A 15,800-nucleotide genomic window follows, 5' to 3' on the forward strand; every position below is an offset into this window, starting at 1 on the left:
CCAGAGCTTGATCCTAAGTATCCTGTACACTTGGGTGCCCACCAACTTACTGCAGTTAAAATCCCCTCAGAAACAGTATGACCCAGAATCACTGCAGGGAAGGACTGGGGAAATCCTAAGGCATGCTGGTGGTCTTGGCAGGGTGGGGCTTGTTGAGAAGGGAGAATAATCCGTCTGTTTGCCTTTGGTCCCCGCAATTAGGTGATTATTGGAGACAGTTGTGTGTGTGTGAGAGGGAGCGGGAGCGGGAGCTGATGAAAATGAATATGTTGGAGGAGTAGAGTGCAGGGTAGGGGGTACTGCTTGCTTCTCCAAGGAAAACAAAGCACTTTCATGAGCTTGTGAGGTGATTCTTAAAGTCAATTTAACAGCCATTGGCCACTGTTTAGATAGAAGCATTTAGGAGGCAAAGACTCTTTGAGGAGCTGACATTTGAGCAGACATTCAAAGTGACTCTTGAGGGGTGGTGGGAGGCCTTTGCTCCAGGTTAAGAAAACTATAAAAAGCTCAGGGTCTGGCAGAAATGTAAACACCAGAATGAAGAATATGGCCTCTGCTTTCAGATGCTCTCAGCTCTCAATTGGAGTTGTTAGTTGGATTTATGCTTGGCTGAAAATACTGTCTATGGTACCTTCCAGGAGAAACAGAAATTGCACTTCTGAATAGCTTAATCACCATCTGTTAATTGCCTCTGAGTGTTAAGCTAGTCTGAGAATTTAGCTTGTTTGGATTCTAAATTAGGACAGATTGAGAGAGGAACTGGTTTTTACCAAATTATTGGTTGCGATGGGTCCTGGGGTGGCTCTTTCAAGGTAGGAGATTGTAATGAGTGTTGTTTTTTTCCTCTTTGTATTAAGATCAGGCCTTTGTTACACTGACCACAAATGATTCCTACACCAAAGGAGCCCTGGTGCTGGCCTTGTCTCTGAAACAGCACAGGACCACCAGGAGGCTGGCGGTGCTTGCCACTCCGCAGGTCTCGGACTCCATGAGGTGAGGACTGCGCTGCCTGTCTGTGGTGGTGCTTTGATGCCCCTCTCCCATTGCTGGCATCAGTGGGCACTGAGGTCATATCCTTTACGGGGGTTGAGCACCTGGGGGAGAAAGATTCGAGTTGCTGAGTGAAGGATTTCAGGGTATGAAACTTCTGTCTAGTTGTCGGGAGATATTCCAGCCAAGCTCCCTTCTGTGACATGAGGAGTAGATTGATTTCCCCCTTAACAAGTTCTCAGGGTGTGGGTTTCCATACAGGCATTCCCTTCCTATAGTCACACTTCACATGCACTCCTTTCCCAAAATGCAGCAGGGCTGTTTGATTTCCTGTTTCAAACCAGGGAAACCTCAGGTGACTTCCAAAGAGAATAGCAGTTTTCTCCACTGCCATTGACATTTGTAACCTAAAGATCTTTATTTACAGACTAGAGGCTGGTGCACGAAATGTGCTCGGGGGAGGGGCGGTGTCCCTCAGCCCAGCCTGCACCCTCTCCAATCTGGGACCCCTATACCAGTAGGATCGGGCCTAAACGGGCAGTCGGACATCCCTCTCACAATCCAGGACTGCTGGCTCCCAACTGCTCGCCTGCCTGCCTTCCTGATTGCCCCTAACCGCTTCTGCCTGCCAGCCTGATCACCCCCTAACCACTCTCCTGCCAGTCTGATTGATGCCTAACTGCTCCCCTGCCAGCCTGTTTGCCCCTAACTGCCCTCCCCTACAGGCCTCTTTCCTCCCAACTGCCCTCCCCTGCTGGCCATCTTGTGGTGGCCATCTTGTGTCCACATGGGGGCAGCCATCTTTGACCACATGGGGGCAGCCATCTTGTGTGTTGGAGTGATGGTCAATTTGCATATTATTCTTTTATTAGATAGGATAGAGGCCTGGTGCACGGGTGGGGACCAGCTGGTTTGCCCTGAAGGATGTCCGGGATCGGGGTGGGGGTTCCCTTGGGGCGTGGGGCGGCCTGGGCGAGGGTCCTGTGGTGGTTTGCAGGCCGGCCATGCCCCCCGGCGACCCAAAGGGAGGCCCTAGTATCTGGGATTTATTTATCTTCTATAATTGAAACTTTGTAGCCTTGAGTGGAGGCCTAGGCCGGCCAGGGTGTGTGGAAAGCTTGGCTTCCTCCATTACCGGGGAAACTCAACCCTCCTGCTCCCTCCATGGCTGCAGCCATCTTGGTTGGGTTAATTTGCATACTCGCTCCTGATTGGCTTGTGGGCGTGGCTTGTGGGTGTAGCAGAGTGATGGTTAATTTGCATATTACTCTTTTATTAGATAGGATTAATAAATTGGTATAGGTGCCAAAGGACTTTCTGAATTGGGGCTTGTGCTAGGACAGTGGTCAGCAAACTCAGTCAACAAAGCGGCAAACTGTGGCTCCTGAGGAGAGCTAGGAGAGCAGCCCAAGGGGCACAGCTGCTTGTTGTTTGGGTTATTCACTTTGATTTGTTGGAATTAAATTTTGAAGTATCTGAATGAACTACCTACTTCCTAATACTAACTTTAAAAATATCTGGGCACACTAGCTACTCTGTATTGTATTTATTTTGCCATTCTTTTATCCCTCTTAAAAATTGAAAACATCTTTTTGTGACTTTTTTCAAAATATGTGAGCACATGCTAAGGATCTCTGAAAAGGAGAACATATATATATATCTATCTACATATATACATGTACACAAGCAACCTTGTTTCTAAAGGATACTTTAGGAAAATGCACGAATGTTTATCTCCTAGCCCTGGCCTGGTGACTCGGTTGGTTGGAGTGTTGTCCCATACACCAAAAGGTTGTGGGTTCCAGTCCCAGTCAGGGCACATACCTAGGTTGTGGGTTCGATCCCCAGTCTGGACGTGTATAGGAGGCAACCAATTGATTTTTCTCTGTCACATCAATGTTTCTCTATCTCCCTCTCTCTCTAAAAATCAATTAACAAAAACAAAATTTATCTCCTAATGTGTATATCCTAATTTGTAGTTTATTTATGGGGATGTATATAAGAGGATAGATGTAGTCTTAGTATCCCCACCTCCCCCCACTCCATACCCACACTTACTGTGGTAAATGGTACCACTGACCATTTCTTTTCAATAAGATCAAGTTTACTGTGCAAAATAGAACATATTCTTGGACAGCTCTGGAGACAAGTAATACAGCATCAGTTTTGTTGTGCATATCTGATATTATAAACTCTGTTATGATCTGTTTTTATCATGTTTTAACTTACGTTGAGTTTAGTGTCTTACTAAGTATACTCCTCTCACCACTTTCGGATTGCTTCCCAAAATAAATAATTGGGGACATGGAGAAGTGTTGTACTTCACAAACCAAAGTGAGTCTCTCTTTATGCCAGGAGTGCTAAGCACATCGTAAATGCTGGTTACATTCTATTCTAAAAAATAGCAACTGAATAACTGAGCCCTTGCACTTCTTTTGAGACAGGTTCAGGCCATCCTCTGTTAACTTCTTTAGCAAAGGTGATTAGTTACAGGATTTATTGCAGACATTATATGTACTTTACTCAGCATCATTTGTAAAAATATGTGATAGTCGGAAAGAATCAGTTCTAATAAGATATTGTAAATACATAGGCTGTTGCAAAGATGCACTCTTACCACGTGTGAGTCACACTTTCACAGCTGTTGCCGCAGTTTGCCTGATGTTTGGTGGTATAATAAAAAATAAGGAATTTGTATAATAGTGTCTTAAGACAAGTGCTTCATGCTCACTATAAGCAGTTATTTTAGTGAAGTTAATTGCACATGCAAAATAACATAATTTGTCCCGAAGTAAATAAGGAAATATTTAAGAGATTATGCTATGCCAAAGTAATAGCTTGCCCTACTAATGCATGGATTGGCTAATAAAAATGCAGTCTTATGGTAGATGTTACTTGTTCTGAAAAGATGCTAAACACTGGTTTTGAATTTTATTTTGACAGGAAAGTTTTAGAGACAGTCTTTGATGAAGTCATCATGGTAGATGTTTTGGACAGTGGCGATTCTGCTCATCTGACCTTAATGAAGAGGCCTGAGTTGGGTGTTACCTTAACTAAGCTCCACTGCTGGTCACTTACACAGTATTCAAAATGTGTGTTCATGGATGCAGATACTCTGGTGAGTGTGGCTTTGAAGGCTAAAAGGATGTATATGGTAGCTGCGATAAGTTAGGCATTAGCAGAACGCTGCCAAGATTTCACAGTAAAGTTCAGATTAAAACAAGTGTCAGGTGATGAAGAAAAGCAGGTCCAGGCTGCCTTACAGCTGTCATCTGAACAGTTAAGACCAGTAACAGATTGCATCTTTTGTGTTGGATGACTTAGAGAGAGCTTAAGAACATTTTTGTAATGCTTTCCCTCTCCATCTTTGAATCAGGTCCTAGCAAATATTGATGACCTTTTTGAGAGAGAAGAGTTGTCGGCGGCTCCAGACCCCGGGTGGCCTGACTGCTTCAATTCCGGAGTCTTTGTGTATCAGCCTTCAGTGGAAACATACAGCCAGCTGCTGCGCGTTGCTTCCGAGCAAGGTAGTTTTGATGGTATGTATATCTTTTTATATGATCAGCTGTTAGTAAATTCTAGGAGCTGCTTTTCTCAGGGATATAGTTGTGGTTCCTTGTGCCTGGAACACAGCATTACATGAGTTTATGTGTGCACCTGCGTCTTTTTTCTATAGGTACATAAGAGTATCCTAACCTAGGACAGGCACTTTACAGACTTAACTTTATTGGTTTTCCTGTGTCTAAATTAGAGTTAAATGAATCATGTTTATTCAAGAATTCAAAAGACTATGAGGCAAATAAAAAATTTTAACAACTATCTAAACCCGAGTAAACTTATATGCAAGACCTAACAGGACCAAGTGTTGTCTCCATGGAAATTGGAGGAATAAACCTAATAATTTGGCTCTATCCTCTTAGGAGACATTAAAAAAGAAGATAGGCAGTTTACATGAATAATCTTTGTCTCCATATTCTCATTCTCTGTAAGGCTTTGCATCATATGGAGTGGCATCTGTAAGGCTGAAGAGTGATCACTGGCGAAGTCAGCATCCATTTTCCTTAATGATAAGTGTATACAGTACTTAGAAGGGTTCTGACTACTTGTGAATTAGGGTCTCACATTCCTTGGAGAATTTTGATCAAATGAATTAGTAGGTATGCTTCTATTTCAGGACTGACTCTGAAATAAAAAGCTGTGTGTATTTTTTTAACAACAAAACCATACACAATAAGACAACGTATGAGTAGTTAAATGCAAAAGCAGCTTTTTAAAAATTAATGTTGATGAACCTTTTGAAAAAAAGAAAGACCCCATGTATCCAGGAAGAAAGACATGCCTCAGGAGAAGCCCTCTCAGCAGTGACTCACTGTCAGATACTTGACATTGTGGCAAAAGCCCAGGCCAGGAACACAGGGCTGGTCCAGGGCCTGAGCTCTGCAGCAGACCAGGCTCTAGGGGCTTTTTCCTCCTCACTTCCCTCTTAGAGCAGACTTGAGATTTTCAGTGAGTAGATCTTTTGAACTAGCAGAAACAACTTTCCTCAGGGACATAATGTTCTGGCCTCAGTGCAGATATGATTCATTTCCATTAACTAGTTATAAATCTAAAAATCAAAATCTCAAAATTAGACTTTCTAAATAAAAAAATTAAATTGGAAAGTTTATCTGAAGTTATGAGATTGGAAGTGAAAACATTTTAAGTGATACATAACACTGAAATTGTGTTGGTTTTTTTAAAATAAATCTTTATTCTTCAGCTTATTACATTTGTTCCTCTTTTTTCCCTCCATAGCTCCCCTCCACCTGGTTCCCATCCCACCCCCTGCCCTTACCACCCCCCCACACTGTCCTAGTCCATAGGTGTACGATTTTTGTCCAGTCTCTTCCCGCATCCCCCTTTCAGCCTTCCCCCCAAGAATTGTCAGTCCACTCCCTTTCTATGCCCCTGATTCTATTATATTCACCAGTTTATTCTGTTCATCAGATTATTTATTCACTTGATTTTTAGATTCACTTGTTGATAGATATGTATTTGTTGTCACTTTGTTGTTCATAATTTTTATCTTTACCTTTTTCTTCTTCATCCTCTTCTTAAAGAATACCTTTCAACATTTCACATAATACTGGTTTGGTGGTGATGAACTCCTTTACCTTTTTCTTACCTGTGAAGCTCTTTATCTGACCTTCAATTCTAAATGATAGCTTTGCTGGGTAGAGTAATCTTGGTTGTAGGTTCTTGTTATTCATCACTTTGAATATTTCTTGCCACCCACTTCTGGCCTGCATAGTTTCTGTTGAGAAATCAGCTGACAGTCGTATGGGTACTCCCTTGTAGGTAATTAACTGTTTTTCTCTTGCTGCTTTTAATATTCTCTCTTTGTCTTTCGCCCTTGGCATTTTAATTATGATGTATCTTGGTATGGTCCTCTTTGGATTCCTCTTGTTTGGAGTTCTGTGCACTTCCTGGACTTGTAAGTCTATTTCTTTCACCAGGAGGGGGGAGTTTTCTATCATTCTTTCTTCAAATAGGTTTTCAGTATCTTACTCTCTCTTCTTCTGGCACCCCCATAATTCGGATGTTGGTACGCTTGAAGTTGTCCCAGAGGCTCCTTGCACTATCTTCATATTTTTGGATTCTTTTTGCTTTTTGCTTTTCCGGTTGGGTGTTCTTTTCTTCTTCGTATTTCAAATCTTTGACTTGATTCTTGGGATCCTCTAGTGTGCTGTTGGATCTCTGTATATTATTCTTTATTTCAGTCAGCATATGTTTAATTTCTGATTGGTCCTTTTTCATATTCTTGAGGGTCTCACTAAATTTCTCGGCGGTTTTTAGAAGATTCTTGAGTAACCTTATAACTGTGATTTTGAACTCTATATCCAGTATTTTGCTTTCATTCATTTCTTTCATTTGTGACCTGTTTCTTTATCTCCGCATTTTGGCTGCTTCCCTGTGTTGATAGAGTGGCCTTGTGTGGTAGGTGTCCTATAGGGCCCAGTATCTCAGCCTCCCCAGTTACCTGAGGTGGACACTCTTGGTGCACCCCTTTGTGTGCACAGACTTGTAGTTAAGCCTTGATTGCTGTTGGTATCACTGGGAGGAACTGACCTCCAGGCCAGTTGGCTGTGAGGACCAGTTGTGTCTACAATGGGAGAACTGCTGTGCTATGGGGCAGGACTTGCTTCAGTGGGGCTTTGTTGCTCACTGAGTCTGCCCCTTGAGTGTGTCGCTTAGGGATGTGAAGAGTTGTAATCTGGTATGGTCTCACATTGACCACTGGGTACACTGGCTCTTGGATCTCCAAGGAGGTGCAAAGTCGGCCACTGCCTGGGGCCACCCAGTCGGAGCTACGGAGAGATCTGCAGATTCTTCCTCTTTGTATGGGGTTTGGAAGTGCCCAGATGAGGCCCAGCTGTGAAGCAGTGCTAGCTGCTGTGGATCCTTGAGCCTTCTTTTGTAAGCTCTGGGGCTCTCTAACCTAGTTGCAGTTCCTTTTAGGCGAAAGAACAGGCCATTCATATGTAAAAGCCACTGGGCACAGCTTGGGTGTGGTTGTAGGTTGGGTGGGGCGGGGTCTCAGGGAATCACCAGGGCAGAGCAAACAGCAATGGCTGACCATCAGCCCTGCCACGAAGAGGCCTCTGGGTCTCTGTGTCCCGTGGCACTGTGCAGGAACAATGATCGCTGCAAGCACTTCTGAGAGAAAGCCGCCCTCGCATTCCGGCCTGATGCCAGACAGTCCAGTTTCTCTCTGTATGAGTCTGGGTCCCCAGAGTCTCACCCGGAACTGGAGTTCAGAGCAGTCAGGAGCTTGTATCTCCCTCCCTATTGAAAAAGACAGCAGCATACCCAGTTTCCAGCCCCTTTCGTGTGCACCTCCATACCTCGACACTTCTACACCTCTGCACCTCCTACCGGACTCAATGCGCTTTTCTCTTTCCTTCTAGTTGTGGAATTTCCACTCAGCCAGCCTTCCCATGGTTCTGGATGATATTCGTTTTGTCTTTTAGTTGTAGTTTTGATGTGGTTGTGTGAGGCAGCAAGTTCAGGTGTTTACCTATGCCGCCATCTTAGTTGTCTTGAAATTGTTTTTTTGATGTTGCTGTTCACTGGAATTGAATTCTTTTTAGTCATGTGAGGATTTGGAATATGCAGCTATTTGAAATGTTATTGAAAAGACTAAGGAAATTTATTTCACTATTTGGTTTGTTTATATTCTGTGCCAGTAGTTCTCAGCCTAGGTTGATTTGGCAACATCTGTAGACATTTTTGGTTGTTGCAGCTGAGTGGGGAAGATGCTACTGACATTCAGTGAGTGGAGGTTAGGTGTGCTGCTGAATATCCTACAACACACAGGACAGTGTACAGCCAAGAGTTTTCTATCTAAAATGTCAGTAATGCTAAAACTGAGAAACTGCTCTGTACAGGACATTACATGCTCTAGGACAATGAGCAGAACTGTCTGGACTGTAATAAATGGCAGCATCTGACATTAATCAGTCTTGAGTAAGAGTATGAGTGCTCATTGTAGGCAGGGCCAAGTGTAACTTCTTCACTTTACTGACTTATTTTTTTAGCTCCTACTGTCTCTTTTTCATATAGAGAATGAAAGCTGTAATAATATTTGAATTCAAAACATGTATTCTTTATTTCTACTGCTTATGCTAAAAGTTGCCTTTGCATAAAAGGAAGGTAAGAGTATATTTAGCAGAAGTCCACTGTTTGTCTTAACCTTCCTACAAGAGTGTAGCTTTTGCCCTAACCAGTTTGGCTCAGTGGATAGAGCATCAGCCTGCGGATTGAAGGGTCCCATGTTCGATTCTGGTCAAGGGCATGTACCTTGGTTGCGGGCACATCCCCAGTAGGGGCTGTGCAGGAGGCAGCTGATCGATGTTTCTCTCTCATCGATATTTCTAACTCTATCCCTCTCCCTTCCTCTTTGTAAAAAAATCAATAAAATATATTTAAAAAAAAAAAAAAGAGTGTAGCTTTCTTTACCACTCATCAAATTTGAAGGAAATAATGTAATCCTGTCAGAAATTCAGTGTAAATTCTCAATTCCAGTAAGGGAATCACATTCTAAAGTAGACCCAGTGGCCTGAAATCTCCATGATTATAAAGAGTGTAAAGTGCCGAAACCGGTTTGGCTCAGTGGATAGAGCGTCGGCCTGCGGACTGAAGGGTCCCAGGTTCGATTCGATCAAGGGCATGTACCTTGGTTGCGGGCACATCCCCAGTAGGGGGTGTGCAGGAGGCAGCTGATTGATGTTTCTCTCTCATCGATGTTTCTAACTTTCTATCCCTCTCCCTTCCTCTCTGTAAAAAATCAATAAAATATATTTAAAAAAAAAAAAAAGAGTGTAAAGAGAATTCTATTCTAATGTAGAAGAGCATGAGATGGTGGTGTTGGGAGAGAAGAGTTTGGATACCAGATAGTAGTAGTGTGCCATGGTGGTAGTTTTAAAATGTAAATTAATTACCTGGTAGAGACCAACCTGGATTATCTACATTATTCTAAAATCAAGAGGTGCTCACCCGGCCAGTGTGGCTCAGTGGTTGAGTGTCGATCTATGAACCAGGAGGTCACAGTTCAAGTCTCAGGGCACATCCTGGATTGCGGGTTTGATCCCCAGTAGAGAGCATGCATGAGGCAGCCGATCCATGATACTCTCTCATCATTGATGTTTCTATCTCTCCTTCTCCCTTCCTCTCTAAAATCAATAAAAATACATTTTAAAAATCCTATCTAATAAAGAGGGAATATGCTAATTGACCCTCATGCAGTCGCAAAGATGGCAGTGCCCACAGCCAATAAGGAGGGATTTTGCTAATTGACTGCCCCGCCCTCAAAGGTGGCAGTGCCCACAGCCAATAAGGAGAGAATATGCTAATTGACTGCCATGCCTTCAAAGATGGTGGTGACCCACAGCCACAAGATGGTAGCGCCCAGTCCCCTCAGCCTTGCCAGGGCGGCAGGCGGGTCCAGCTGCTCTGCATGCCTGCCTCCAGAGTCCCCCAGTCCCTTCAGCCCCCCAGCCACCCAGGGCCAGCCCAAGGCGCAGGCAAGCCTCAGATGGTGGCTGCCCAGCCACCCAGGGCCGGCCCAAGGCACAGGCAAGCCTCGGATGGTGGCTGCCCAGCCGCCCAGGGCTGGCCCAAGGCGCAGGCAAGCCTCAGATGGCGGCTGCCCAGGGCTGCCCGAGGCTCAGGTAACCAGGGCCGGTCCAGGCTTGTGATGCCGCCAGTGGCAGCAGCAGAGGTGTGATGGGGCATCACCTTCCCCTGATTGCCGGGTCGCCTCCAGCCCCTGAGGGCTCGCGGACTGTGAGAGGGGGCAGGCCGGGCTGAGGGAACCCCCCTCCAGTGCATGAATTTTCATGCACCAGGCCTCTAGTAAATAAAATCAAGAGGTGCTAGAAACAAAAGTAGATCTAAAATTTTGGCCCAGTATCAGAATCCAAGTTCAGACTTCTTTCTATCAGTACAGGGTTGTTTTTCTGGTGGAAAGAACTCTGAATTTGGAATCAGGGCCAATAGTAAATTGGCAGGGGGCTTAAAAATGGTAGAGGAATACATGAAAGCTACACTGACATTCTCCCAGGACCAAACTAGAAATACAACTAAAATAGAGAAAAACCACCCTGAAAAATTGACTGAAGAATAGTTGGAGAGAACCCTGATAACCAAGGATGAAAAGTGGAGATGCATAGAGACTGGTAGGAAGTGCAGAGGGCAAAAGGACATACAGATGGCCAAGAGACATGAAAAATGCTCAATTACTGATCATCAGAGATGCAGATCAAAATGACAATGACCTTACACCTGTCAGAATGGCTACCATCAGTGAATGACAAGTGCTGGTGAGATGTGGAGAAAAGGGAACCATAGTACATGCTGGTGGGAATGCATGCTGAAGTAGCCATTATGGAATACAGTATGGAGTTTCCTCAAAAAATTAAATATGGCACTGCCATTTTACCCAGTAATCCCACCTCCAGGAATATATCCTTAGAAATCTAAAACACCAATCACAAAGAATGTATCCACCACTATGTTCATAGCACAATTGACAATAGCTAAGATCTGGAAAAAGCCCCAAGTGCCCATCAGTAGATGAGTGGATAAAAAAGTGGTGGTACATTTTACAGCATGGAGGGACCTGGAGAGTATTATGCTAAGCAAAATAAGCAAGTCAGAGAAAGATAAGTATCACATGATCTAACTCATATGTGGAATCTAATGAACAGAATAAACTGATGAACAAAATAGTTCCAGAGACATAGAAGCATGGAACAGAGTGTGGAATCTCAGAGGGAAGGTGAGTGGGTGGGAAGAGATCAACCAAAGAACTTGTATGCATATATGCATAATCCAGGGACACAGACAATAGGGTGGTGAAGGCCTGGGGCGGGGGACAGGGGCAGGCTAGAAGGGGTCAATAGGGGAAAAAAGGGAACATATGTAATACTTTCAACAATAAAGATTTAATTAAACATAAATAAAATAAATGAGCACATTGGAAGGAGTTCTAGTATATTTTCTTATACTTTGTGCTGCAAGAAAAATAGCATAAACAGGGTTCCTGGGGTGCCCCTGTGAAAGTCCCTTTTCTATAGAATTAAAATAAATGATAAAATTAATCTAAAAAACCCAAAATGAAAGGTTAAAAACCATATTGCATTAGTTGTAAAAAAAAAAAAAAAAACATGCTAGAAGGGTAGGTGAATTTATTAAGAAGCAGGGACATGTAAACAGTGTTCACGTTCTGCTTTTGCAGCCAGAATCTGAACCCCTGAGAGGTTTCCTGTGCCTGCAGCATGCTTCCTTCTCAGCTGCAGTGTTCCAGAAGCTGGCCTTTCTGAAGGTGTTCCATGCACTAGCTCTTGGTGGTGAAGGGTTGAATTTTCTCTCTTAATAAAGCTGCTTAATTGACAGTTGAAATTTTAACTGTGCAGATGGAACGTATAGTTATTCTCAATATGTTGTTTAAATTAATAGGAGCTCCCAACTGCAAGGTTGTTTTCACTGAATGTGTTGATAAACTTTACTTATCAGAGAACGTTCACTCATGTTGTGGGAGCTTGCTCCTATCTGGAGGGGTTTGCAGTAGTCCCCCCTTTTCCACTCTTTTGCTTTTGTGGTTTGTTACCTGTGGTCAACCGTGGTCCAAAAATAGTAAACATGGAAAATTTTAGAAAGAAACAATTTATAAGTTGTAAATTGTATGCCATTCTGAGTAGCATGATGAAATCTCATACTGTTCTAGTCCATTCTGAGTCATCCCTTTCTCCAGCATCTCCCCATTGTATATGCTTCCTTCCTATTAGCCATCTTGGTTATCAGATTGACTGTCTGGGTGTTGCTGTGCTTTTATTCAAGTAACCCTTATTTTACTTAATAATGGCCCCAAAGTGCAAGAGTTAGTGAGACTGGCGATTCAGAAATGCCAAAGAGAAGCCATAAAGTGTTTGTGTACATATGCATGTATGTATGTATAGGAAAAAACAGTATATAGGGTTTGGTACTATTTGCAGTTTCAGGCAGCCACTGGAGGTCTTGGAATGTATCCCCTGCAGATAAGGAGGGACTACTATACTGTCTTATTGAATCCATACCTGTGTGACATAAAGACTTATTAGACTTATGCTTAATATTAATAGAATATTTCTTTGTGAGCTACATCCTGTTTAATGGCAGTAACCTTGTGCCTCAGGTTTTCCATACAGTGCCTAATTTTAAGTGTTATGCCACAGGCGAGATAAACATTTTCAGACTTTTCATTGTACCATACATTTTCTAACATTCACAGGTATCTGCCCACCCCCTCTCTCTCCCCCAGTTTGCCTGAACAGGGGGCTTAAGCCCCCGAATTTTTATGCTGGTATTAAAGGAAACTGGTTTGCACATGACTGTATCTCAGTCTGAACATCTTGCAAGTCTTGCTTAATTTCTTGCATACATACAACAAAAAGTGATGGGGCCTGGTGTCCACTGACAAGGCTGCTGATGACTGAGCAATTGCAGCTGCTTTCATGGCTCTTCTAATGGGAAAGAACGTGGCTGTCAAGCTTCTAAACACTGGTCCTCAGTCACACATCCTTACCCCCAATCACCAGTGCTGGCCAAGAGAATAATCCTGATATGGCAAATCGTGCTAGGTACCTTGACTTCTTTCCTCCCAGAATCTAGAGTATTAGAATTTAGAGCCAGTGACTACATACCTGATTCATGACTGGCTGGTACCTAACTTCCCATAGCAAAGTGTTTTAAGTTCCTATACTGGTGTTTGTATTTGCAAACTGTCTTGCCATGTACTTCACAACTGAAGTTACACGTTTCCTGAAAGTTTAACAATAGCTGCTGTGAAATAGCTGTAAACTAACATTTTATAAAATGTGACAAGATAAGGTTAACTTCAGGACCTGTTAGAAGTGAGAGGGAGAGGTCATGATACCATAGACCAGGGGTCCTCAAACTTTTTTAAAAGGGGGCCAATTCACTGTCCCTCAGACCGTTGGAGGGCCGGACTGTAGTTTAAAAAAAAAACTATGAACAAATTCTTATGCGCACTGCGGGCCCGGGACGAGTCGGCTGCTAAGCAGGACAGGCAGCGGCACCCAGCAGGCCAGATAAATGTCCTCGGCAGGCCGCAAGTGGCCCGTGGGCCGTAGTTTGAGGACGCCTACCATGGATACTAATCAGTAGTTCTGGCTCCACACACTCAGGTGTGATGAAACTTATGCACTTGATGCTTAATTTGAAGAAAGCAGCCTTAATGCAATTTGATGTTTGTGGAATAAAGTCGTTCATAGTATTTTTTTTTTTTTTTTTTTTTACGATCCTTTGTATTTCTGTGGCATCAGTTGTTACTTCACCTCTTTCATTTCTGATTTTGTTTATTTGGATCCTCTCTTTGTTTCTTGATGAGTCTGGCTAGAAGTTCATCAATCTTATTTATTCTTTCGAAGAACCAGCTCTTGGTTTTATTGATTTTTTTGGGACTTTGTTTGTTTGTTTTTGTCTCTATTTCATTTATATACACTCTGATTTTTGTATTTCTGTTCTTCAACTTACTGTAGAAGGCCTTTTCTTCTTGTACTCTTGCTAATTTTTTAAGTTGTAGTGTTAGATAACGTATTACAATTTTTTTTTTTTTTTTGCTTTTTGATGTAGGCCTGTAGTGCTGTGAACTTCCCTCTCAGGACTACTTCCACTGTGTCCCATAGATTTGGATTTGTTGTGTTTTTGTTTTCATTTGTTTCCAGGATGTTTTTTTATTTCTTCTTTGATCTCTTTGGTAACCCATTCATTGTTTAATAGCATAGACTCCATATGTTTGATTGTTTTTTAGCATTTTTATTGTATTGATTTCTAATTTCATGCCATTGTGGTCTGAGAAGAAGCTTGATATGATTTCAGTCTTAAATTTGTAGAGTCTTAGCTTGTGTCCTAACATGTGGTCTATCTTTGAAAATGTCCCATGTGCACTTGAGAAGAATGTATATTCTGTAGCTTTGGCGTGGAATGTTCTGAAGATGTCAATTAGTTCCATCTGTTCTAGAATGTCATTTAGGATTGCTGTTCTTGTTGATTATTGTCTAGAACAGTGGTTGGCAAACTGTGGCTCGCGAGCCGTGGTTTGCCGCTCTGTTGACTAATGAGTTTGCCGACCACTGACCTAGACTCTCGATTCCAATAATTGCAGGCTGTTGTTGTCTTTGTGATTAAGCCCCTATCCCAGTGGTCGGCAAATTCATTAGTCAACAGAGCCGCAGTTTGCCGACCACTGGTCTAGAAGATTCATCCAATAATGTCAGTGTGGTATTAAAGTCCCCTACTATGATTGTATTGCTGCTGATCTCTCCCTTGATATCCTCCAGAAGTTTTTTTTATATATATTTGGATGCTCCTGTATTGGGTGCATATGTGTTTACCAGAGTTACAGCCTCTTGTTTAATTGATCCTTTTAATATTATGAAGGGGCCTTCCTTATTGCTTTTTAGGGACTTCACTTTGAGGTCTATTTTGTCAGATATAAGTATTGCTTTTTTTTCACTTCCATTTGCCTGAAATTTTTTTCCATACTTTCACTTTCAGTTTGTGTGAGTCCTTTTTTCTAAGGTGGTTCTCTTGTAGACAGCATATTATGGGTCATGATTTTGTATCCATTCAGCTACTCTATGTCTTTTGATTGGAGAATTTAATCCATTTACATTTAAAGTTATTATTGATAGGTGCTTCTGTATTCTTTATGCCTGTGTTCCTTCTTCCCTTTCTATTTCTTCTTTGTACAACAGTCCTTTTAGCATTTCTTGCATTGCTGGTTTGGTGGCAATAAAGTCCCTTTGCCTTTCTGCATAGCTCCTGATTCCCCCTTCAATTTCAAATGATAGCCTTGCTGGATAGAGTATTCTTGGATTCAGTCTGTTGCTTTGCATCACTTTGTAATACTTCATGCCATTTCCTTCTGGCCTGATGAGTTTTGTTGAGAAATAAGTTGATAGTCTAATGGGAGATCCCTTGTAGGTAACTTTCTGTCTCTCTCTTGCCGATTTTAAGTTTCTTTCTTTGTCTTTTACTTTTGCCAATTTAATTATATGTCTTGATGTAGGTCTTTTTGGATTCATCCTGATTGGGTCTCTCTGTGCTTCCGGGACTTGTGTGACTTTTTCTTCCCCAAGTCTGGGAAGTTTTCTGTCATTATTTCTTCAAACAGGTTTTTTATCCATGCTCAGCTTCCTCACCTTCTGGCACCCCTATTATGTGGATGTTATGTCACAAAGCTCCCTTAAACTCTCCTCCTGCTTTTT

General features: G+C 42.5%; 1 protein-coding gene across 1 annotated transcript in view; it reads left to right on the forward strand.

Moving 5' to 3' along the window:
- GYG1 (glycogenin 1) overlaps positions 1–15,800 on the forward strand; it is a 49,897-nt gene that overhangs the window by 1,283 nt on the left and 32,814 nt on the right. Inside the window, 3 exon segments of the mRNA XM_080657675.1 lie at positions 858–993; positions 3,934–4,108; positions 4,367–4,529. Coding sequence (XP_080513801.1) covers positions 858–993; positions 3,934–4,108; positions 4,367–4,529 — 474 coding nt within the window.

Source organism: Plecotus auritus (assembly GCF_963455305.1).
Source record: "Plecotus auritus genome assembly, chromosome: 2".
In the NCBI taxonomy this organism is placed as follows: Eukaryota; Metazoa; Chordata; class Mammalia; order Chiroptera; family Vespertilionidae; genus Plecotus; species Plecotus auritus.